Raw genomic sequence first — 27,598 nt, 5'->3', positions numbered from 1 at the left:
GAATGTCCGTCGTCCTACGTCCGTCCACACTTGTTCGTTAACACCGTAGCGGTCACATTTTTGCCTCAATCATCATTAAACTTTGTCAGGATGCTTATCTAGGTAAAGATGAGTTGTTCGAACATGGGTCATCTCGGATGGAAAACTAGGTCACATAAGCTTAAAAAAGAGAAACATTGTTAACACTCTAGCGGTTACACTTTTGCCTCAATCATCATTAGACTTTGTCAAGATGCTTGTGTAGGTGATAGCTCAGAAGAGTTTGAACATGGGTCATTTCGAATGAAAAACTAGGTCACAGGAGCAAAAAAATAGAGAAAACCTTGTTAACACTCTAGTGGTCACATTTTTGACTCAATCATCATCAAACTTGGTCAGAATGCTTGTCTAGGTATTTGCGTAGACCTGTTCGAACATGGGTTATCTCGAATGATAAAACTAGGTCACCGGAGCTAAAACTAGCAAAACCTTCTTAACACTCTAGTGATCACATTGTTGACTCAATTATCATCAAACTTCGCGAAGATGCTTGACTAGGTAATTGTTTGGATGACTTTGAACATGGGTTATCTCGTATGAAAAACTAGGCCACAGGAGCTAAAAATAGAAATATATTGTTAACACTCTAGTGGCTACTGTTTTGATTCAAATATCTTGGAAATTGGTCTGACACTTTGTTTTGATGATGTCTAAGTAAAGTTTGAATATGGGTCACCTTTGGTAAAAAATATTAGGTCACACCGACCAAATATGGAAAAACCTTGTTAGCATTCAGTGGTCACATTTTATTACTCAATTATTATCAAACTTGGTCAGGATACTTATGTAGGCAATGGCTCGGATGAGTTTGAACATGGGTAATCTCGGATGAAAAACTAGGTCACGAGCTAAAAATAGAAAAGTCTTTTTAACACTATAGTGGCTATTGTGTTGATCCAAGTATCCTGTAAATTAGTCTGAAAGTTTGTTTTGATGGTTTCTAAGATAAGTTTGAATATTGGTCACCTAGCGTCAAAAAGTCAGTAACACTGCTCAAATGTAGATAATCCTTGTTAACACTCTATCGGTCACCTTTTTGACTCACTTGTCATGAAACCTGATTAGAATGCTTGTCTAGGTAATTATTTGGATGAGTTGAATGGGTCAGGTGAGCGATCTAGGGCCATCTTGGCGGTCTTGTTTTCAGAGTAAGCGAAATTTGGCGCCTAAAACGTTGATCATCCTTAACATTTGTTCTACCTTCCTTAAACATTTACACCCACCTGGCAATTGTACGATATGGAACATAAACTAAATCAAGATCCTTTTTTATTTCTGACGCGCAATTGCCGAATAACCCACACATTTTGCAATGAGCTCTTTGCTCCTTCATATCACAACACAACTCAGCCATGTTTACAACTAGTTTACAAAACCACATTTATTTACATGATTTGCTAGAAATTCTATTAATCGTGCGAAATAGACTTTTAGTTAGCAAATACCAATACTTATTTTCAACTGTATATTATACATGCACTTTCGCGTGCAAATCATTGTGCAATAGAATTGTTGCCACTAATTAAACTATACCCCTCGTACTTGTTCAATATAAAGTGCATGCAATTCTGCTTTGCATATTAGCAGATTATGTTCTTATTTCTTCTTTAATATAATTTGTTTGTATTGTCAAGAAATTAGAACAAACTAGACATGTTGAACGCGGAGTGATCCTTTGATTCATAATCCATCGAGTAATGATTGCATGTTTATATTAATTATGCTGCAGAGATTTGAACGCTAAATTTATGGTTTTTGTCATAAATGATGTAGAGCTTTGAGTCAAAGAAATTAACATACAAGTCGGTGTTGGTGTCAGTGTTACTTTTTAAAGTACGCTGAATTGAATTTGTCAATATCCGAGTATTTAAAATATGCTTCAGAAAATGTCTTTATATTTTAAATATGCTAAAGAAAATGTCATTGAACAACATATTTGCTAAAGTTAATGTCCATTCCATGTTATTTTTAACACAATGTCATTGTACTAATCATATGAAGTTAAAAGCGACTCCACTGAGTTATTTTTATTTGACTTTACTGGAAACAATTTTACAAGATTAATGTTCCATTTAATGTAGGTATAGACTTAGAACTTGTATACACAATTTCAGATCATTTGCAAACTACAGTTTCCTAGAATAATTATTTTGTTTGCTAAATATGACCTAAAATTGAAAAGAAAATGCAACCCTTTTCACTTAAATCGGACTAAGAATAACACAAAAATACGATTTTCATTTAATTGGGAATATATTTCTTAATTTTTTTCTGTTATCGTTCTGTCAATTGTCATAGTGATATTATACAGTTTGAAGGTTCCTAGATATAACGTTGCTACTCTTCTGTTATTGTTTTCTTTTATTAAAAGTATTTTTTCAACCGCATAATACATCATATATTCAACGATCAAGCTTCTTCTATTTTGACCGATGTAACAACCGTATTTTACACAGACAAACAACTTTTCAAATGGTTTTCATTTTTTGTATATATTTTGAATTCCATTATTTATTCTTAAGTCTCAAAAGTATTGATTTTCTTTTCAGCAAGTTGAATATATAATTTTTGAAATGATAAGTTTGACTTTCAGTAACATATTTAACTTTAACGGGTTATAAGCAAAGTTATATAATGCCACCCTACATTAAAAATCCCTTGTTACACCAAGATCTGTCAGTAATGTGTAATGACTTTGATATATATGGAGGCAAATAAAACATTTAAATGTTTTCCACTAAATAATTCTGTTTATTAATAAACGGAACCGATTAGGTAGATTGTATTTTTATCGAAGGGCAAAGAATTGTGAACTCGTCCAAAAATAACATATATGTCCTATCTGATATTTGAGGATCTTCCTATTTTATCTATTAACATTTTCGAGCGACTGATGACTAATGGTAGAACTAATTAATATCAACTCTGGCATTTCATTAAAGTTATAAGATAAAAGAAATGACATATCGCTTCCTGTTATTACGCCTCTCCTGTATCACCCAACCCTATGAAACACTAATAAACAGGCAATCTAGCTCCACATATTCTCTATGAACATCTCCTTAGAGATTGAATAGAGCAAAATAGAATCCCCAAAGAACGTCCTATCGGCAAAATTAGAAATGTTTCAGGCTCGGTTTGATGGATTTTTCCCCAATAAATGCTATATTAACAGCTTAACAAACAAATGTGTTATTAGTTAATACAATGTATAGAATAAAACAACCGGCCAACAATATAATGTTACAGCAGCTGAAATGTTTCATTTTATTAACGTCACGAAAATTAAGCCAGAATATACGGTACAAACTTAAATTATAAAACTAGTTTTTCGTTTTTTATGATGCATTTTCACGTACATTTAATTCATTTTTTTGTGGACAGTGGAATTGCAGCATTTTCAGAATTATGCCCATTGCTAGTACTCATGGCAGCCGCCACAAAACATATCTATAGATGTTAATGAATTCTTTTTATTTCTACTGTAATTAATAAAATATTCTGCAATCGGTGCTTGGAGCATGGAGGGAACATTGCATTAACAATTGCCGCCCATCAACAAGCACATAATTAACTTACTACAATAAAGTGTCTTAAATTTATCCATGTTTGACACGCTTTAAGGTTTTTATTTCTTGTAATTGACATTCTTTTCATGCAAACAATGAAATCTCCAAGCGTTGTTTACTTGATCAAACATAGATGATAAGTATAATGACTTATGAAGTGTCCTTATGACAAATTAATCAGACATTTAATTAATAATGTGACATTTGGGGTAATGAAGAGTAAATCATATATTTGTTTCGGTGAATATTTTTGAAAATTAAAACAAAAATCATTTACGCAAAAAAAACACTTATTACAAAACCGACAATAACATCAAATCGACAAATAAAATAAAATGAACCCTTTCTCCTCCTGGTCCGTGTGATTTTATTGTCGGATATTGATATACCGTTCATCTAAGCAAATTCAAAGACAATTTGACAATTTGAAACTTTTACAATTTCCTGCTAGTAGTATGTATGTTATATTGCAATCTTAGTCATATATCATTGTACAGCTATTTGTTAAATGACTATGCCAAAATTGACATTTGGAATTAACCTACCGTTGTTTAATTGCCGAAACCTGAAAAACTGCAAGATCCTGGTAGAGGGTAAATTTAAAATATGACTAACGCATTTTTACAAATTATTTATTACCCATTAATTTTACAGAATTTATTGACAACATAATGAAAAATAGAAATACCTAAATATATATGAGAGCCCAGTGTTGCAAAAACTTGAGTTATTTTTAATCCATTCGCTCAAAATGTGCAATGTTGCAAACAAGTGTGTTTTACGACATTAAATTAAAAAAATGAAAACCAAAGAAAAAGTTTTTAGCACTTTTGCCTTTGATACAGTCATAATAAAAGCAATATTAAACTATTGTCAACACAAAATGATCGAATTGATTGATTTATAAAATATACAAATAAAAAGTTAATATATACCGAAGAGATTCTTTTAGCTGAGATTTAAATAATTGAGTTACTTTACATTTTACATAAAACATTCCTTTGTTTAATTTGTTGAATTTTTCAAGAATTTAATTGGTTATGTAATTCACATTTTAAAATTTTGAAACATAGTCATAGGAATATTATTATAGGTAAACTTGCTACAAATTAGTTTAACCATTTCTTTCTTAAGATGACTGTGACTAGAAGGACCAGACATTTTGCTTTGTTTATAAATTTATTTTGATTTTTTTTTTTAATTTTAAAATATCTGCATTTTTTTCTGTTCACAGATAGACAAGAGAAAGAGAGCATGTGGCCACCAGGGCCATACGCAATACCAATGTGTAAATATGGCTGTCCGGAATCACAGTCTCGGGGATGGTCGAAAAGCAATTTAAAGGTCAAGATGGTAGAATTTAGTAAAAATTCAGAAAGTGTCTCTACAGTGTTGGATAGGAATTGGGACCCCAATTCCTCATTCATAAACGATGACTATTTTAAACCGGCGCATCGTAAAGAAAATTGGACGCATCTTTATTTTTGCGTGAAATTCCGTAATGACACTGCACTTGATAAAGAACAATGGATTCCAGGAAACTACAGCATTTACAAGATCGGATCTTCATGTCCCACGGGTATATATCAATGCTTGTATACTGGAAAAAACATTATGTTCTGATAAAACTGATTCTCGCGTGGGCAATATGAATCAAACTTTCCAATATATCTCATGAATATATTCAGTCTATTTTGTTTCTGCGATTTTCATATAATCTTTATTTTTCTAATCTGGCATCAAATATCTTTAGGTTTTATGTTTATATATCACTTCCATCATATTCCATCAATGTAACATTTGAGCTGATATGTTTATCAGTATAGGTACTTGAAAATGCAGAAATATCTGATATGCTGTACATCCAATAATACAACGGTATCTTTGTATCATGATTTTTCTAGAATTTGAAGAATCCACAAGAACATTTCCTGTCACTGAATTTGTGTCGCATGGTCAGGTTCCAGATTTTGCAGTGAGTGAAAAAGGTTCGTGGGTAAAACTAAACTTGTTTGTCTGTACTGTTCAAAAGAGCTATTAACTAACCAATTTTGGTAAAAAAAATGTTCGTTAAAGTGGATTTGAACAATATATTATACTTTTGATAGTTCTTAGTATTGCATGATAGCAAACCCTAATAATACATCTTTAAATGGACGAAATATTTAAACTGATTGACGCTGGTTGTGTTGAAAGTGCATTATACCTTTGAAATACAGCTTTCTTTGTGTAGGTAAGAAAGGTATGAGCTTCATGGTGTTCTTATGGATTTAGAACATGCTTACACTCGAAACAAAACAGTATTAAATTGAAATAATTTATGATAAAGATAGGTAAATTTTAACAAAGAGGATTTTTGACTTCCATACAAATACTTATTAACTGTTAATGTACTATATATGGAAACGCAAACAAAAAAGCAAGCAAAAGATAACTCCGGTATTTGAATAATGAGTACCATTTTTTAGAAACTGTACCAGGACATTAAAATCATCTTTTGACAAATAAAACTTTAGATATTGAAGGCTTTATTTGCTGAAGCCTGTGCTGGGAGGCGGCGTGGACGGTAGCTTCTAATCATGTCATCACAACTATCGTCCATGAACATGCTAAATCAAACCGAATCTGCAATATTTACAGTTTTGATGTATTAGGCTTTCTTTTGTTTTTCTCTATTTTATGACCCGTTTAAATGTGTTCTGAAGTTTTGTTCGTCGCTTTGGTTTCTTCACTGCGATTGTTCAGAATGATTACAAGATAAAATATAATTTTTTTTGTATTATTTCAGGGCAATCTGAAATGTTGACTAAAATCATCCACATTTCAATTTGTAAAAGAAAAAAATTGGCTGACATGGGATACGTTCATACAAATCAAACATTTAGATTGTTGGAGACTGATTTCATTCTTGAAAAGGCAAGGGCTTTTATTTGTATCAGTTATAATAAGAAGTTACTTTAATTTCAGGAATCAAATAAATTAAAGGCACATTACTAAATAGACATTTTACATATTTTCTTTATTACACAAGTTTAACATTACACAGGTCAGTTGAAACCTATTTGAACGTTATTTTCATTTACAATTTGTATCATATTCCATCCTGGAAACACATGACTGTAAAATGAAATCGAATTTGTAAAATCTTTTGTACACTTTTGTCATATATCAAATATTGCACTGAACATGGCTATTTTCTACATAAGTCGAATACAATAACCTATATTTTAACAGGAGGCAGATACAAATTGTCCCAAGTTCAACGAAGCAACGGTGTCTCAGGGAGCGACTCACTGTTTCTATAACCCAAGAGGTAAATAATCTTTATTCAAGGTTGAAATCTATCTAAAATAATACATTTTTTAAATTTCGGGTTTAATTTTTGTTTGTCAGTTAAAGTTATATTTTATAAATATGTATAAATATTTTGCCGTCCGCCTAATAAAACCAAGCAGTCTGCACTTTTATTAACCTTTTTATCAGTATGGTTGTAAATCTTATCAAATATTGTTTAGAAAATATAATTCTAGAAGGAAAATCAAACGGCAAAAAAGTTTGAATACGAATTTTAACAAGCAAAATGAAAAATGTGTATGTGTTACGACACAGTCTTAGATATTTAAAAAATCAATAGTTTTAAAAAGGAAATATAGTATTTTCCCATGTAATCAACTTTTACCGATATCCTTTCGCGGTAATAAGGCTTCGTTTTACAAGGGTTTTCAACGAAACATCCGTCATATAATGCGGCAAAATACCTTTTAATGTGGACTTCTATGATAGATTTTCTGTTGATGTACGGATGTCCCATAGGTGGAGTTTCACATGTAAATAGGAAATGTACTCTCTATTTCGCCACAATGAAGTTACTGATTAATAAGTTTATAAAGTGATTTTGGTCGTCTCGACGCAAAAATAAGAACGGGGTCGCTATCAATCCCATTTTATTCAATAATTGTAGCTATGTCTGTTTTAATGAAATTGATAAAATGCAGCTTGGAATACAATAAGTATCTAATTAATTTAAAAGTATAAATAATTGTCATATATCTTAAACTTGCTAAAAACTATATAAAATTTGTCGTGATCGATCAATTTCAACTATACAATTTTTGCAAGTGTTTATAAAAAGAAAAAGAAACATATCTTAGTTTAACAATGTTCAATGACAAATTTTAAAAGTTAATTTTATCATGTATTCTTTATAGCTATTTAGTTGTGATTTAGCATTTCTTGTATAGGCCCATTTTCGATTTTTTAGTCTCTGATTGGTCAATCTCTACACTCGATATTAAAATACATATTCCCACATGTGGATATGTTTTTGTTGCAATATAATACATATAATATAAGAAATATGAATAAATGAATTACACTTTATCATTTTTGGCGGTTTTGACACCATGTAAACTATTTCAATGATTCATGTTATGTCTTTTCACTAAGCTAGTAAGCATACATTATTAGGAAGATGAACATTTGATTATGGCACAGTGCATTTATTTTGATTGCCATTTAGATTTGAATGCATCTGTTTCCTATATGATTATTAAATATTATTAATGCAGCCCCCACGAAAAACTTTTTATTTTTTGTTTTTCATTACGAAGTAGAGTTGAACTTAATAGATATAGGTTCATTCAATACATTTTTTCCATGATTCTTTAGCTAGGGTTGGATTTGTTCCCAATCTTTTTTCCGCTTTAAATGTTTCTGTTGTCATATTCTTACAAAATACCAAGTTAAAGGAAATCTATTGAACAGTTTTAACTTTGCACACATGTCTTTATGAAAACATCCAGAAACGTTCTTAATAAAAAGAAAGTTCAAATTATAAATGTACATGTATTTTAAAATCTGACATTCCCATATTATATCAGTAACATTCATACCAAGGGTCATGACTTTGGGTTAAAGTAATTCCTGTTTTAAAAACCGTTTTAATTTTCCTAATTTTAATACATGTATATTGTTAACAATGTTTGAGACGCTTAGATCGTAAATGGCGGCTTCGTACAAAAATCAAAGTAGCATTATTATTAGTATAGTTAAATTGCTGAAATATTTAAATCGAAATACACACGTATAAAAGCTATAAATATTATCTCATATCGCAATTCTGAGTACAAAAAACATAAGTATACCAAAAGTGAAAAAGTTTGTTGTAGAATTATTTTGAAAAACTACTACTAGTATTATATGTCAGCATTATATTGCGAAATACACTATACTTTTGAATTTTGCTAAGGTTAAATTAACATAGATTCTACTGTTATGACAGATTAGTTTCCAAAACAGTTGTCCTTGATATCGCGACTTGTTTGATTGCTATGATAGATCTTATATTTTTTGCATTTGGACTTAGGAAGTGACCATGAAGGCCATAGTCCCGAGTGGTAAATTTTTCACCCAAAACGACAAAGCGGTGTTAAATATCCGTTAAACATTGTATTTCGTCCAATACTTTTCGATTCTAACAGGATAAAATAAAGAAGGTCGCTGACGCTATTTTTGAAGCGAATATTATTTACACTGCCGATTTTACAATTTGATTGTTCTTGTCTAAATCTTACTGAAGCATAACAAGTAAACAATAATTATTTAAAAAATCAACTTTTCAACAGACTTGATTGTATTTTATTCACATCAATGCTTTATCTTACCTCGATCAGTAGTCGCTTACTTCTATACAGGCTGGCTTTTATATCTCGACCAACGAATAGTCTAAGATTCTTTAAATATTAATTATATTAACGGATATGAACAAAATCCTATGTGAGACGATTTTTAACCATTAGATGAACTATTTACAATTATTTGAAAAGAAAACATATTCAAGATTTCCGTACTTACAGTTCAAATGTATTTTCTTTTATTTTAATTGTTAGCAATCCAAAGTATTGACTATGAAACGGCAACAGGTATGTATTCTTATTATACATCTTCTTTAAAGTATTTTCAGTAAAACATGAAATTAAATATTGTCATCTATATATAAAGCACTATTATTAAATGTTTAATATTAGTTAGTTCTCAGTTTGAAAAAATATTTTCAGAGTATTAAAAGTTTACCTTTGCAGTTTACCTTTGCAATCATTTATTTAATCAAATTTGTATGTACAGTATTTTAATGAACGACTTTCTAACAAAATACATTAATCAGACATTCAAATTCAAAGAAATACAAAATGATGTACAAAATGATATACTGGAGAATACTGTAACGGTAATTATGAACAAAAATAAAGACACTAATAAGATCCAGAATTGAAATCATTCTTAAATTTAATTTTAAATTTTATTTGCCTAACGTTTATTTTCAGAGTTGATTCTTAATCAACGAACCCTCTACAAACTGCATCAAGGTAAGACTTAACTTCATGTGTTGAAGACACACATGATATACATTTGCAGGATTTATTACACGTGTAACGGCCCTGATATATACGTATTACTGAACTTTCCAATCTTTGTTCTAAGATAGTTACGAAATTATTAAATAATCAAAGGCAGTAAAATTACTCATGTACTTCTTCTAGACGTTTGTCATTTTATAGGCATATTTAACTAAATCTCAGATAGAAAACTGTATGCAAAGTGTTGTTTGATTTATTTCAGATAATGATTTTGAATGGTATTTCATTGACTGTAAGCGTTCACTTGAGGTAGTTATGATTGACATCAAGTCTTCACATTTGGTGAGAATGTTTTATATATATTTAATATAGAACCAACTTAAAAATTCGTTTTACCCCTTTTATTGAAGATAAATTGATAAAAAATATATTTGGCAAGTCCGTTAGTGCCGAATTCTCCATGACAAGTTTAATAACTCATAGAAACATAGCTATGTTTCAAGCCTGTAGTAATACATACCGTTTATAAATGCATACCATTTAAACAGTTATTTAAAAACTTCATTAAAAAGTGCACAAATGGCATAAAACTATTACATAAATGCCGTAACAACGATGAAGAAAGCGACCCATGTCAAGCGGCTTAACTGATGTCGAAGCACATTTCTCAACAATCAATACGCTTCAAATGATGTTATCCAAATATTTATTGAAAATTGTTCTTTGAATATTTCCCGGTCAGTTCTCTGTTGAATTCAATGGTGGCGGGCATCAGTCTTTTGTTTGACTTATCGTCCTAATTATCCTATTTTATCTGTTGAAAGTAGGGTAAATCGGGAATAAGGCACAAATAAGTAGTAGGGACTATTACAAAATCAACCCTCATCTTGGGAGTGTTTGTAGTGCGTGCTTGGAATGTGACATGGCGTCAAGCGATCTATTTTGATTGCTAGAAGAGTTCCAGTCGTTTCTGTTTATTCTCACAGAAGGGAGAGTATATAGTCGCCGCATTGTAAGTCTGTCCTTCCTTCATTCCTTCCGTGCGTCCTTTCACCCGTCCGTCCTTCTGTCAGTCACACTCTTGTCCGGCGAATAACTTAAAATACATTGAAGAAATATAATTTAAAGTGAATTGGTTCACAATGTAATGTATGTTACAAGTATTCAATGAATAATTACTTTGATAGTATTTTTATCACACATAGCAAGAAACCACGAAATAATTATACTGTGTTTTTTGGCAAGTTTGAGATGCATGATCTGACATTATATATACGTATATAGCAGATAATAAAATGTTCTAAAACAAAATATAATTATTCACCATGACTGTTAATATCAAATATTTTAGATTTTTATCTATATTTATTCATTTAAGCAATATTATAATATAAAAATATCCAAATATGATACATTTGTATATTTCTATCAATATTTGAAATACTTATGGACAATGTGCAAAGAGTAGACCAATTCATTTTAAACTTTATAAAGTGATAGGAACACTGAAAGAAAATGCAGTGTTAAGAAAAATCACTATATCTTGCTTAACTCTTAAGTAAGGTGAGTTTTCGTCATTTCCTTTGTTATTTATCATATAAACCAAAGAAGCTTAAAAAAGGCGAGCCATTACTTGATAAACGTGTTGTTATTTGTATCTTGTCATCAAATAATATCTAACTGAAACTGCACATGGTTATAGAAACTAGTCAAGCCAATTGCAGTATTAACAAAAACAATAACAATATTTTTAATTAAGCTCCCTTTATGATAATAAATATTCTTGCCCATTGAGAAACTAGAAAAGTATTGTAAGAATGTAATAAACACATCACACAGTGATAGAGACCAGGGAGAGGGTGACTGTTGTCCAAGATCTTTATTGCCTCCTATGATATTTTATTAATTCTCTTTTAAATCATAATACTTAATAATGCTTGTTACACTTTTGGTTAGCCGTTATTAATTGACCGATGTCTTTCAAGCCTTCCAACTAAAGCGTCATTGGTCAACATCAAGGGCAATGTTGCTCAAAAACACATTTTATCACATATCATTCGTTTAATTACTAATGTCATTCATATTTAGAAAGTAGATACTTTAGGAAGTCCTCTTACTTTATGAAGTTATCGAACAGTACAACACTAAGGTCGAGTTCCCCGATGCTAAAACTATTTTAAACACGTTTGCGTATTAAAAATAGCCTATATTAATAGACTGGTGTCTTACTTATTCAGTTGTCATACACTTGTTTGTCGTTTCCTTTCCGGCTAAAAAAGGGAACTAATGGCTAATCTGCTGTAATAACGAGGTCGAGTATGCTGTCGTCAAATAACTTCCCTGTGTTAATCGTACTTTAGAGACTAAGTTGAAAGTGGGAACACAATTCAGTTATCTTCACGTGTTGTTAATTTATGTTTTTTTTATAAATAAAAACAACATACGAGACATGTACAGCGTTTACTCACTTCTTCAACAGATCGTAAGTTTTTTCTCTAAAGCAAACCGATTTCCCCAATATTTGTTTCCCTCTGGCTGATACTTTTTCTACTGTCTTGTTTATGGCCCTGCCACTTGTAAACAAGTCCTAGCGAAACATTACTAAACTTCTTTGTATGGCGATTTCGTCAATAGAGATTTGCATAAAACTTGGTAACTGTTCGCTGCGCAAATCATATCTTTTTTGTTAACGTGTGAATTTGGTCAAATTAAATGACGTCAGCAGACCGGATAACGTTCACAAGATATTTAGCTAACACAACATCAGATATAAAAAGGTTTCGCCGTTCGAGGTATAAAATGCACGTGCTCAGGGAATTTACACATTTATATTTGTATGATATTTTTAACAATTATGAATCTTATCCTATGTTGAAGTTAGTGAATGGTAAATCAATTAAATAGATTTAACGTAGCACACCCCTATTGGACACTATAAGAAACTGAAAAATTGACAACATAGGACAGTTATAGGCCTTTAATGTCACATGTATGCAAAATTTAAACAAAATTTACCGTGTGGTTTATGAGTTATGGACATTTTTCTGAACTAAAACTGCACCATTAGAAGGACTATTTCAGAAAATAAATGAGAAAACTCTAAAAAGTCTTTAATATCATCTTTATGGAACATGTTTTCCTATTGCTTATTGTTAAGAAACAATTAAAGACATTCAGGTTACAAATTAAACTATCAAAATGATTGTTTCTAAACACAATGTTTTAAATATTTATAAAAATGTAACCCTACCCCACCCACTGTAAACACTTGTTTGACCATTTGCCTATGTAAAAAGCCTTATTTAAAATATCCCTTAAGTTTACCAAAATGAAGGACAATTTTCAAAGTTTGCCTAGTTTTTTTTAAATGTATATTGGTTTGTCTTGCAAAATATAAAATACTTTTACTGTGTAGTTTTTATTTTATTAAACTTTGAAACTATCTGGTATCATGTTTGCCATTAAATTTGGCATTTTCAGCAAATAAATACCTACAATAATTATATAATTAAAATCAAACACTTTTTTCTTCCATAAGGGATCTGACAGATACATAAAACATGTTTAAAAGACAAAAAAGGAAAAAGGTTGCCCCTTCTGGCCTCAGTTTCAATGCACTGGACAGTGATTCTAGCCACTGGACAGTGATTCTAGCCTATTTAAATACTCTTCAAAGTGGAGATAGTGCATTAGAGGTGTTCTACCTTAAGAACTTTTCTTCATATCTATTGTGTGCAAACTGTGTTTTATTTTTTTTTCCTATTTATGTGTTTTTTTTCTAAAGAACCGTAAAACTTAGTTTTTTTTATAATAATAATAATAATAATAATAATAATAATAATAATAATAATAATAATAATAAACAATTTGTAAAATAAATAAGATCAGCGTTTTCAAATTCATAGTACCTTAATGAATTAAACATTTATTAGTCTGTTGATTGCATGACTTTTATTGTGCTGAAATGTTTTCTTTCAGGGAAATACCTATTTCAAGTGTTTTGTTAGCGATGTTCCTGGGACATTAGAGGACCCTTCAGCTTGTAACACAGAAACTACCACTCTTCCAGGAAAAGTATATCTAAGGTAAATTTGTCGCAAGCCTTATTTATGTTATAATAAAAGTACCATTGTGTGATACTTTTCCTTGTTAAATTAATCAAACTGTTCATAAACTTGATGTAAGAAAATGGCAGATCTGCCATACTAATTTGTGGTCGTTTTATCAGAGATAATAAATATATATATTCTATCAAAACGACCGCACCATCAACTGAACCAGCATCACCATCTTTTAAAACCACTGCACTATTTATCAAAACCACAGAACAATCTCTAAAGGTATATAAAGCAATTGCATCCTAGATATGATCGCATGTCAGGTTCAACAAAATGTGTCATGTTCGCAAATCTTTGAATAAGATTTCGTTAGGTCTCTTACAATTTTTTAAAATGCGCTTTTTTAACATTTTTTGTTTTACCTTGACATTGCTGTATGAATAAGAGATCGTAAGATGATTTTAAAAATCTTTAGAAATATGCTTTTTAACTATTTTTATCCAATTTGACCAGATGAAATATTCGCTGATCTTTGAATGAGAGATAGTAAGATATGTTTCAATATCTTTGCTGTTTAATACGCTTCTGAACTATTTTGTTCAAACTTATTTTGGTAGAATACTGCAAACGAAATACATTTTGAAATGACCTATTAAATTGCAGGAGAACACGAGGTCGTTTTTTTACATTTGTATTGAATGAAACCATAACAGGCGACATGTCATTTCAGGTTTTCATATCGAGTATAGAAGCTCGTAAGTAAACTTTATAAAGGTAAAGAAAATAAATTCAGAAGAATATGTTTTGCTTATTTGCTTATATATCACCAATTATTACTTCTACATTTTCGATAGAAATAAGTATTTTAACATTTAAACTTCAACATAGCAAAGGAAATCCATAAAATTGCTGACTTCATGAGATTATCATTGAAACTATATTCTAATAATTTCATTAGTTGACATTTAAATATTCTAATATGGGAATAAATGATTTAAGTAAGTTTAGTTTTACGAATATCAGTCTTGTTTAGTTCGCTTGTTTCGAAGCTATAACCGTATTGAAACAATTTGGAATCCGTTCCTTGAACCAACCAGTTCTAAACAATGGATTTAAAGTTTCTTACTAACAGTAACAACGGCTTGCCACTTGCAATGTTTGACCCATGTGGAAAGTATTTCTTACATTGCCAGTCTTGTGTGTTAACCACTCGGCAACGCCGTCAGTAAGTTATTTGTGCACGTGCTCCAGTTTCTTGCTGAAAAGACATTTTCTTAGACTATGAAAACTCAAAGCATACTGTTTAATTCGGTATAAAATGGAACACTGGCGTTATCCTGGAATCTGAATATGTCACGTGAATGTCAATCAATACTCCATTTTCAATGATCTTTCAGTAATTATACAGTATAAATCATTAATTTTAACGGTTGCAAACCTTTTAACGACATTTATTTTTTTTATTTGAATATGTTTTGTTTGTGTAAGACTTGTAAGACATTTTCTAATGTTTTTTTCTGTAGAAAATGGTGAGGCATGCTTTGAGAGTATTGAATTAGACGACGACGAACAGGTACCAAAAAGTCAGCTCACTGTTTCTTCTGGAACCACAAAACGAATGCCTACAAATACAAACACTATTTTTACTGGTTGGATTCATGATGCTACAGATCCGACACCGTGGATTTTGGTTTGTATAATTCATGTCAAGAAATATTCTCTCATATTAGCAAAAACGAAAATGCATTGAAGAATAATTTAAATTGGGAGATATTATCTCTATGCATGTATTTTTAAACAAGTTTTAACATTTTCAAAGTGGAAGCATTAAGATATTATACTTCCTGCTGCTTAACCTGACTAGGAAAAAAATATTGTCTTATCTCCTGTCATGTATGATCAAATACTTATTTGATTTTATGATAAATTATGATTATATTAATGTCAATATCTTATCTATATGTCAAATATGCTATATACTTTTACTTAATAGTATGTGTATATGAACAACAGTAATCCAGATTTTCTTGGCAACTTGTAATCTCTATTTAATAGTTATTCATTTAATATTAAAACGGTTTTACCCCAAAAAGGTTCGTAAGAATATATAGTTAGGTATTGTTCTGATACCTTATTTGTAAATTCAAAACAATTCAGACTTATGTCAACAATATTAGTACAAATAATTTTAATCAATTTAGGTGGATTTAATTGCTGTAACAACAATAGAAGGAGTTGGTGTTTACGTTTCCAAAGAATGTGACATGTGGACCACTTTCAGTTTATATTTCGGCAACAATAAGGATAAACTACAGTTATACAAGGACATGGTATACTCGTTTGTGTAAACATATAAAATAATCTTATACAACCATTTTTAAGCAACATGTCTTCTAATTCATTTAACTTTTACGAACAAAAATGTTCTTAAGAGTAAAATATTGTCAAATGCCATAAGGAAGTTATTTACACATGTAAACAACATTAATTTATTTATTTCAGGAATTTAAAAACTTCCCACCTGAAAACTTGTGGAACATAAATCAAGTGTTTATTCTTCCAAAGCCAATCCAAGGAAGATACTTAAAACTCAAACACTCACACGAAACAAGCAAATCTAGATGTCTTAATTTCAAATTGTTCGGGTGTAAACTGACACGTAAGTTGGCAATGGATTGTAACAAAATTTCGATGGAAGAAATGCTTCACGTGTACACAATCAAAATCATGTATATAGAGTTACCTTGAAAATTCCAAGTAGAATCTTTACGATATATAAAGTGTTATATTTTGTTAAATTACCAATATATCATTTATCAGTTTAGAAATATTTCATCCCTCATTTTACAGGAATAACTGACATCCATAGCGACAAATCATCTGAAATGATGCCTCTTCTTGAACATGAATTGCTATCTGGAGATTCAACTGTCTTAAAAACAAATCTTACGAGATGTATCGAACTTTGCAGTATTCAGACCATTTGTAGAGTTGCCAGTTTTAAGGACCCGGCGAGACAGGACAACGGAATTTGTAATCACTACATGAATAGTCCGATTGGATTATGGAAAAGTGAGAATATAACCGATGATAGGCATTGTTTTGCCAAACTTCAAAACATTCGTACGTTAACATTTCTTTATAATTCTTTTTTAACAATAGAGGTTATTGATTCATACGCTGTTAGGAGTATAGATTCTTGTAAACAGCAGCTGCGACAAAAAATAATCAGCAGGTAGTATAAGTGTTATAATAACCAGAACTATATTATAGCTGCAGTGGTATTTTAACCAAATTTTGTATATTATAGATCTTAGTTATTTATTTGCACATATGCCTAATGAAGGTAAAAGCTGTAAACACCATTTAAATTTTCTAATAACGTCTTTGCTTTATTGATGTAAGTAAAGTATAAACGTTATCTACATTTTACATAAAATATGCAATTTATGGATTTTTTAAACGCACTGAAAGAAATTCCGAATTATCTAGTTGACTATGTAAGAATTTTAGTGATGTCGCGGCCAACTTTACTTTTGATTCTTAAATGGCTTCTTTTCAGAAAAGGCTATAAAGAAACGTACTAAAAGTAATATCGTCAATAAAATTAATGGTCTGCTTGTTTAGCTAGACTTGTCTAAAAAACTTTTCTTCATTATAAAGTGACAATTCATGAGAAATCCTTTGAGCTTCCATTTAAGCTTTTATCCATGTTATGTTTTTTCTTATTTTAAACAGTACACACGATATCGTTCCCTAGAGCTAAACACAAAGACGGATTATTCTTTGGCCACATACAGTATGTAGATACAGACTCAATTATAACTTCCTTAAGTTACCCCTTTAGGACAATTGTGAACAGTGATCTACAATGGATTGTAAACTTCAAACCACATCAATTTGCCAAAATGGTTTTCACAAACGTCACTTTATCAGAGGTAAACATTTATTGTATGACAAAAGATGCTTTATATGATGCGTTATGCGCTAATCATTTCTTTATAAAATATCCGAACATAATATTCGATTTATCAAATTTCCGAAATTAGTAAAGTGAACAGTCAAAATTGTACTATAACGGTAATTTTTTAGGAAGTATTCAGGAGTCATAATTAAAAATGTTCTAATTATCTGGAAAAATCTGATCCTTCTGAAGCATTAAAAACAGCAAAATTACATACAAATTGCAGACTCGATTTAATTAAATCTGTACATGAGAGATAATGAAAAGGTGCATCATTTCATAAGAGAAAACCATTCACCGATTTGGTTTTCTAGTTTATCTGCTCCTGAATATGACTGTTGTTGTGTTTGTTTTATTGGCAAATTTCGAGGGAAGATACGAAAAGTAAATAAAATCCATTATTCTTATTTTCATAAGCTAACTTCATCTTTAATATTTGTAGTTAGTGAAGGAAAATTTTTTCATGTTTTCTTATAGTTGCGACACTCATCGGAGAAAGATGGTTTTAAAAATGGTTTATGGTTTCAAAATAGTGTATCTTTAAAGAATTCAAAGTCACTCTAATGGTATTGAAAAAAAAGTAACAGAAATTGTTAAGGGTATTAAATTTGAATTTTAATATCATACATAAATAAACTGAAAACATGGAAAATGGAAAAAATGAGTTTTCAGACGTATCCTTACGTTACCTGCCTCTAAGATAACCCCAGTTGCAAATAAGTAAAAAACAAAACAAATGCACATGCAGAAAAGGAGATCGGTGACCCCTTAGTTTTCTGCTTGAAAAGTTTCTGTTATCATATTCTAACATCATGCCAAGTTTCAAGAAGATATGTTGAACATCTTTTATTCTGCACATATGTGTTTATCATTCTTCACGTCTGTTACGTCGATTTTCATTGGATATTTGTACAGTATTATGATATTAATTTTAAAGGTTTTTGACAGATGAATTGGTCTTTTGTTGCAGAGTTGCTAAGCTAGTGTTTCATTGCAAGCAACCGTTTTTATACGGCTACATAACCCCAAATTCTGTATACAAATTTATAATACAGCAAGCATCTTTTTTAGAGAAAAGAAATCTTCATTAACTGACAGCAACAGTGTTTAATTATAATTAGTTATAAAGATTTTTGACAGATAATATGGCCCTATATAAACGGTTGTTTGAAAATATAACCAGAGCCACTATGCGAGGGTTATTTTGAAAACAACCGTTTATATACGGTCATATAACCTGTCAGGAATATTTAAAACAAATTTATAATACAGCAAACCTCCTTTTTGAGAAAAAGGTGAGATTTCTTAGAAAATTGACAGCAGTCGTGTATATAAAACTATATAAACGTCACGATTATTCAATGAAAAGTGACGTTATAAACGTGCAGTATTATACAAATCTATATAAATGTTACATGTTACGATTATCTAATAAAAAGCAACGTTACAAGCGCACTGCAGTATTATTATGTTTGTATATATGATTATGTCATTTAAGACATCAAGTAAACAGGTTTCTTGATGTCAAAGAAAGAAAAGGATTGTACTCTATTAAAAACTGCATAATGTTTCAAGTTAAAGCATCAAAATATACATAAATGTTATCGGGCCCACCACACTACGTTGAAATCGAATCCACCGCCGTCTGAGATGTAATCAATGTTTGTCAATTCTTTAATGAAAAGGCAAAACATATTTCCAAAAATTCTAAAATAAGGTTGTTTTGTGCAAGTATGATATACATGATGTGATACTGGTGTATTTAATGGTAGTTTTGTACACATTTATACGTGCTATTACCAAAATGTAGCAAAAGTATCAAACTGTACAGAAGTGTTTGCATAAACGACAATGAATTGCATTGTGCACGAGTAATAAGTTGGAGAGCATATATGTCGGCTCAAGTTTCGCTAGTTTTTTTCTCAGTAAAACGTCAAAACCGACAACAGCAAACGGTCATATTTTACCCACAAATTCGGCGACGAAAACTCCACCGCTGAATTCTGTTATTTCAGTTATTTACTCGCATGTCTATAGACTATTCCATTTTTCTCTTTCGTTTATGTAAACCTGTATCAAGTATTTGCAACTATTTAAGTCGCTTAAGAGCTTAAAATCAGTTACTGGAATTTTTTTAAATGAACTGAATACTTTTCCATATTCAATCATCGTTGAATTTTCAAAATGAAATGTCAGGGTCTAATACAACCTATAAATCTTTTTATACCTTTCCAAGATTTATTTGTCCTTAAGTAAAGCACAGGAAACGAGTTTTGTGATGATATGTTATTTCTACAAGTACGCAAATCCTACAACACTTAAAAATTAATGTGTACACTTGTAGCTAAAATGTTTCTGGATTTGAAATACCAAAATTACAGTTCCCCAAAGGAATAATAATTTAAGGCTTAGTCAAGTGGATCTTATATTAGCTTTTATCATATAAGATGTTGGTACTAATGATGATACTGATCCTAGTGTAGAGGATGACATTATTGCAGCTGATAATGATTTAAGTTTTAATGATCGCAATCAATCTTCTGCTAGCATAATTTTGTCTGCTATTAGTCCTTGTCTTTTAGATATTGGTCACACACTACAAATTAAACCTTTATTAATTTGGGGTTGCTTATTTTGTATATTATTATGACGTTGAATGATAGTTGTAGATAATACTCTCTTTTCATTTAGTCAATTTTTACTGTCAAACTAGTGAGGTCATCAGTAGTCCTAGTACTCAGCCGATAGGAGTTTTTGAAAATTCAGGCTTAAAAGAAAAAATTTGAACAATAAGTTGTTTTATTTGAATCCGATACTTTCTAACTCTAATTTATCTAAATAATATTTCAGATATTTTTATCTAATATTTTTCTTGTGTTTTTTTTTTTGTCAAACGAAAACTTAGAATTTATTTAATTCATTTCTTTTTTTTCAAATTTGTTTAACCTATTACTAATAAAAGTTTTATTCGTTATCATCGTTTACTATGATTACCTTTGAAATAAAAAACATTGACTCGACCTTGCTCTTCTCTCGCCAGAAACGTTTTCAATATCTGAATATTTCCTAAATCTTGTATGTAATAATTATTGAAAACATGTACTAACCTTGATTCTGAATCTTTTTATAATATTGTTTATTCGAGCAGAGTGGTCTCGTTGTTAAAACATCGCAAAAGAACAACAATGAATTTATCATTGATGATAATTTCAACGACGAAGTATTTGTAATAGAAACAGACACAAGCTTGTTGTTTTTAACAACTACTCTAACAAGGGTATGGCCACCATCAATACGATTCCGGGCAATCATAACTGCTGAAGGTACACATTATTATTATAATTGTATCTAACATTAAATATTTCAATTCGATTTTGATTAGAATTCAACATTACACCCTTACTCTGTTTATCATATATCACGTCTTGAAAGGATTAGTCTTCATATTTTATAATTAAAAAATACATATGTACAATTGAGCAAGTAATTTGGAAAAATTATTCAAAACTTCCAGATTTTAAACAGGAGGCGATAAAAAATGTACTATAATGTTTGTTTTTCCTGACACATTATACAATTGGTAAGGCTAGCCTAATCATTAAAGTTTAATTTAGCACCTCAAACTCTTAAAAGATAAAAATGACTATTTTTCGACGTAATATCTAGGGCACACACCTTGATTGACATTTATTTTAATTACATGAATAATACCTAATATAACAACTGACTTCGTTTAAAAAAGTGTGAAAGCAGTTTAAAGTAATTTATGGTAAATGACTTTAAAACAAAAGGTTGTAGTGCGAAACAGAAAAATGAAGGGGTATTTGGGAAAAAAATTTTAAAATTATAAACCCGGGTAAAAAGGGATGTTTGAAAAAAATTTTCCTGCACATGCCCTGGGTTTCCAATTTTAATTAATATTTCGGGTATTTTCAAAAAAATTTTCACCAACTTTTTTATATGAGAAAAAGCATATTTGAATTTAAACCCCAAAAAAATTAAAATTAACGAAAATTAATTTTTTAAATTTTGGTTTTACAAAAGTACAAAAAGGTAAAAAAAACCTTGAAATATCACTTAACAATGTTTATTTTGTTTTTTTTCTTTATATTATTTTTCCCTTTTTTAAAAATATAACTGTAGATAACCTTCGCAGTAAATTTATTGCACTCAAGATACAATTCTTACAGATTCGAAGTTTGTTCTAATTTTATACATTTAATTATAAACAGTTCATTATGCGAGTGTTATAATGTGTAATTGCTGTAATATATTGTCAAAAAGACTAAATGGCATTGATATTTCCTTCAAGAAACCGCAGCTTGTCTTTCAATCGATTCACTTAGTCATTCAAAAAGAAACAAAAAACGAATTGAAGTTTGCACTGAGCCAACCATGATCCTTACAACTCTTTCGGCTTTAAATCTGTGCCAAGATTGTGAAGATGAGTTCACAATTCAAGCCGGGAAACATCAAAGCATTGATATTAACTTCATATATTGGGACGCATATTGTTTTCATGGTTAGTATATTCAAATCCTACCAACTTCAGATATATTTTTATTCTATGAATTATAAATAAGGTCTTATATAATGCTATTAAATGGATTACTTGTGTAATGTAATATAATGTAATGTAATGTAATGGTAATGATGGCCACCTGACAATCGTATATGTCGGATATTTATTTAACATATTTCAAGGAAATGAGCGGATGCCTCTTGCTATAAATTTTAATAAAAAATTAGTTTCTTAGTTACGAGCCTTCTAGTTATTAGTGTAGATACAATGTATCGGAGGGACTGAAGTACAAAATTGGTAACAAATAAATCTCAACAAGGCGAAAAATCAACCTTTTTGTCTTGCTCGACTGATCATGACTGTAATACCAATATTTAGGAAATTGTGTTGGTCTACGCTTGTAACACGAATGCGACCTTGTCAAATAATTCAAATAAAACAAGTGATAAAAATACATCATGCATGTTTAAGGTATAGAATTTGTACATCTGGAAATATCGTCAGATGACCAAGCGTGGATTCGACCGATTTATATTGCAACAAATATATGTGTGTGTGTGTGTGTGTGTGTGTGTGTGTGTGTGTGTTGCTTCCTTTTTATACTTAAATCTTATTCATTTCCTTCTTTCAAGTCGGTTCAAATGAGGTCACTCAATGAGTTAATGGAAATCTTTTGTTATGTTCTAGTCTAATCTATCCGTTTTCTCTTTTGTTCAAAGTAACGCTACTTAAAGGGAATATTTTAACTTAGCCAAAGGTAAACCTTCTTCTCCAAAATAAATTGTATGTCATATATTCAGGCACTACGACGCTCTTTAGCTCGATTGGATGATTTTTGACGGAGCGCTAAGTGACAATTCGACAAATCTCTCAAGTTATTTGCATCATGAAGTTTATTATATGAAAGTTATCTTAACTGGGCCAAACAGAATAAAGACACTGTACAAGTTAAGATCTATCGATAGCTGAACACTATAGTTATGGTTTTACTGATTTTACTGATGATGCATTTTTGTTGGAAGGCAACTTAAATAATGTTCTTGCTTTAACACCACTAGCGTAAAGCATACAATAGTTCCATATTCTAAGTTTTTTCTCGAAGACCCGTATAACAAAAAACTTTCCGAAGCTGTATCTTTGTGAAAAGTGTATGGCTTTAGCACAGATTAAGATAATAATAAATACAGCAAGACATTTAAATTTTACCAAATGTATCATCGACTTCCATGCTGGCACGACATTTATCAGGACAAAAAAAGACACTGAAACTGTGCAAAAACGCCTGCTGACACGACATTTGGCAGGACATTTAACAGAACATTTGAGCTGGCAGGGGATTTGGAAACATTTCAATTTCCTTCTGTATGTCCAGCCAAAGGTCCTGCCTGCAGAATATTGCTAAAATTTCGATGTCCTCCTGATAGTCCTGCCAAATTTCGTTCCAGCAGAATTGTCGGCCAAATTCCTATGTCCTGCTGAATTTCCTGCTAAATGTCGTGCCTAAAATCCTACCCAATTCCATAATTGGGTAGGATTTTAGGTTCCACTTTCAATTGTGTTTCCGTCTCCAAATCACCTTTAATTACGTCAATGTCTCCTAGTCATTTTCAATTATGTCACTGTCTCCAGACCAATTTCAATTGTGTTTCCGTCAACAGACCACCTGGAAGTATGTTTCTGTTTCCAATCTACATTCAATTGTGTTCCGTCTACTGACCATCTTTAATTGTATTGTTTCTCCGTCTCCAGACAAACTTCGATTGTGTTTCCGTCTCCTGGCCACATGGAATTGGCTCTATGTCCCCTGATCACCTTTAATTGTGTATCCATTTCCATACCTTCTTTTATTATGTCTTCGTGTCTAGACCACCATCGTTGTGTTTCCGTTTCCAGACATTCTTCATTTCTTTCCATCTCCAAACACCATTAATTGTCTTTCCGTCTCCTGACCACCTCAAATAGTTTCTCCGTTTCCATACCACCTCCAATCGTGTTTCCGTCTCTGGACAACCATGAATTGTGTTTCCGTCTTCAGATCACCTTAGATTCTGTCTTCGTCGCTTGACCACGTCAAGTTGCGATTCCGTTTCCATACCACTTTAAACTGTGTTTCCGTTACCAGACCAACTCAACTGTGACTTGGTTTCCATACCTCATTTAGCTGTAGCTCCGTCTACTGACAACCTTCAATTGTGCTTTCGGTTCCAGACCAACTTCGATTGTTTTATGTCTTTAGACCCCTGGCCACCTTCTATTGTGTCCCCGTTTCCAAACCACATTGAATTGTATCCCCTTGTCCTTACCACATTTTGATGTGATTCCGACTCCAGACCACCTTGAATTGTGTCACCGTCTCCAGACCACCTTCAATTTTGTTTCAGTCTCTAGACCACCTCAATTCCGTTTCCGTCAAATTACCTCCTTAAATTGTCTTTCCGTCCCCTGACCACCTTCATTTGTGTTTCTATATCCCGACTTACTTGAATTGTGTCTCCTTCTCTAAACAACCTTCAATTGTGTTTCCGTTTCTAGACCATCATTTATGTTTTGGTCTCCAAACCACCCTGAATTGTGTCTTCGTTACTAGACCGCCTTAAATTGTGCCTCCGTCTCTAGACAACCTTTAATTGTGTCTTCGTCTCCAGACCACATTCAATTTTGTGTCCGTCTCCTAACAACCTTCATTTGTGCTTCCGTTTCCAGACCAACTTGAATTGTGTCTTCGTCCCCAGGCCTACCTTAATTGTGTTTCCGACCACATTGAATAGTGTCTCCGTCCCCTGACCATCTCAATAAGTGTTTCGTTTCCAAAACACATTCAATTGTGTTTCCGTCTCAAGACAACTTTAATCTGTGTCTCCGTCTCATGGCAACCCTATTTTTTTTCTCCTTCCTAGGACCACCTTCAGTTGTGATTACATTTTCAGTCCACCTTGAATTGTTTCTCCGTCATCAAACCACCTTCAATTGTGTTTCCGTCTTCAGACACCTTGAATTGTGTTCCCGTTTTCAGACCATCTTCAAATGTGATTCCGCCTGAAAACCACCTGTAATTATGTTTCCGTTCCTAGACCACCATCAATTGTATCTCCGTCTCCAGACTACATTCAATCTTTTATTCGTTGGCAGACCAACTTCAATTGTGTTTACGTCTCTTAACTACCCTGAAGTTTGTCTCCGTCTCCTGACAACCTTCAAGTGTGGTTCCATCAATAAACCACATTCAATTTTATTTCTATTTCAAGACCACCTGAGACACAAATGTGTGTCCCACCTGTGGCCACCTTATATTGTGTCTCCAGACAACTGAAATATTATGAAAAAGATGTAATGCTGAGAAGGTCTGATTGTGACAAGAAATGGGACCGCCTTTAAAACGTAATATTCTTTGTAAGGGTCTTGGGTTAACTAGCACACTTTCAACCTCGTCCTTTTCTAGTCAATTTCCTTGGCTTAAGTGAGGCGACCGGCAGCTAACTTCATGCAGACTTAATCGTGCCCCAATTAATTGTAAACACTAATTGAAGAAAGAATGCGAATTTAAAATCTTACACTATGCAGTGGATCTTCAGTCATCTACCGTTGATTTTCCAAGGTGCAAAATCCAAGCTGATTGGTCATAATGACACGGATCATTCCTTTAATTGGATTAAGCCATTTCTAATTAACTATACCTTAAAGTTTTAAACCATCACCAAATAGCGTTTACTCTTATTTTTTTGTTTTAATTCATATTAAAGCATGTTCCTTCTCAGGGATATTGATAGAAAATCATTCTTTAACCCTGTAGAGGCCAATGTATTAGATTTGCTACATTTAACTTAAATCACAGCTATATGTCATAACACATAACAAAATATATTCGTTTTGCCAAAATGTGCCAAATCGGTGCAATTTGTATCAGAAATGGTATGTAGAAAATATGCGACACTGGGCTTTATTTTGTGGCCGAAACTGTACTACATATTTCATTTCAAAAAGTAACCGAAGTATCCTTACATATACTATGGACTGCGATACTATTTCTTATTAGAATATTTTGTAGTATCTTTTTTCTTGTAGTTTGTAACAGAATGTTCTCTGGTAACACAAAATTACATTTTAACACATTAATTTTCAAAATCATCTGATGATGGAAGACAGGAACAAAATAATGATAATAAAAAATCAAGAATTTATCGAATACTATAATGGCAAAAATGCTATCGAAGAAAATAAACAATCGTCTGCTATTGTTCCATGATCCAGATAGATTTACATTTCCTCTACTTCATCCCTTATTTCTAGTTAAAGATTCCTATTTAAGTAAATAATATTACGTTAAAATATCACTAAAATTTATTTTTTATGATTTTTTATGACACCAAAGTGCCTTCGTTTGTCTGATGTTAAAATAGCAAATCCGTAACAATCTTTTTCGTCCACAATTCACCTCAAAACGCATAATGCACTTTGGTTTCGGATCCAAAATTACGTTAGGTAATTAACCCTTTACCTTATATATACGCGAAACAACGCACTTTCGAACCCCATGCCCCTGTTTTAGGCCACAAATAGTGAAAAATGTTTTCGTTTGAGAAATATTGCTAAAAAAGTGAGCACTTTTTCGGCGCCGCCCCCATCCAAAAGATACATCAGGGGATAGCCAGAAGGGGGATGTGCCCCCTTCTGTTTGGGGGGTTTGAAAGGGCGGTAGTGCCACGTCGCCAAGAAAGTTTTGGACTTGTGAGAGGCTAAAAATGACCCCAGGTCGATCATAAGGTAATGTGTAACCAACACAGAAAAGCCTTTGACTCTATCTCAATCCCTTGAGAAGTTGCAGCACTTTGAAATAAATTTTTGATGGAAAAACTCAAGACAAAATAGTGATTTTTGGCAATTTTGAGATGTCCCCTCGTTGCTATGGTAATAGGAAATTGCGACTGAGCATGTCGTTACAAAGGCAATATTTCAGTCAATATTTGTGCCTAGTTTGATTAGTATTGAAGCATTTTTCATAGTCTCATAGCAGTTTGAAAACGGCCATTTTCACAATATGCTCATGAGAGAAATGGTTAAGGTTCGGACCCGGCCCCCAAATTATGTTGGGC

General features: G+C 31.7%; 1 protein-coding gene across 1 annotated transcript in view; it reads left to right on the top strand.

Moving 5' to 3' along the window:
* Positions 1 to 18,071, top strand: part of LOC132719661 (uncharacterized) — a 33,997-nt gene extending 15,926 nt beyond the window's left edge. The window contains exons 3-16 of the mRNA XM_060703467.1: positions 4,843 to 5,187; positions 5,513 to 5,596; positions 6,397 to 6,524; positions 6,843 to 6,921; positions 9,497 to 9,529; positions 9,932 to 9,973; positions 10,227 to 10,306; positions 13,943 to 14,049; positions 14,686 to 14,777; positions 15,546 to 15,712; positions 16,224 to 16,352; positions 16,525 to 16,681; positions 16,873 to 17,145; positions 17,761 to 18,071. Of these exons, the coding sequence (XP_060559450.1) occupies positions 4,843 to 5,187; positions 5,513 to 5,596; positions 6,397 to 6,524; positions 6,843 to 6,921; positions 9,497 to 9,529; positions 9,932 to 9,973; positions 10,227 to 10,306; positions 13,943 to 14,049; positions 14,686 to 14,777; positions 15,546 to 15,712; positions 16,224 to 16,352; positions 16,525 to 16,681; positions 16,873 to 17,145; positions 17,761 to 18,071 (2,027 nt within the window). The remainder of the gene's footprint in view (positions 1 to 4,842; positions 5,188 to 5,512; positions 5,597 to 6,396; positions 6,525 to 6,842; positions 6,922 to 9,496; positions 9,530 to 9,931; positions 9,974 to 10,226; positions 10,307 to 13,942; positions 14,050 to 14,685; positions 14,778 to 15,545; positions 15,713 to 16,223; positions 16,353 to 16,524; positions 16,682 to 16,872; positions 17,146 to 17,760) is intronic.
* Positions 18,072 to 27,598: the final 9,527 nt, after the last annotated feature.

Source organism: Ruditapes philippinarum, unplaced genomic scaffold, assembly GCF_026571515.1.
Source record: "Ruditapes philippinarum isolate M1 unplaced genomic scaffold, ASM2657151v2 ctg1737_1_1_1_1, whole genome shotgun sequence".
Classification (NCBI taxonomy): domain Eukaryota; kingdom Metazoa; phylum Mollusca; class Bivalvia; order Venerida; family Veneridae; genus Ruditapes; species Ruditapes philippinarum.
Note: the sequence above shows the minus strand (reverse complement) of the source record. Positions and strands in the feature narration are given on the sequence as shown.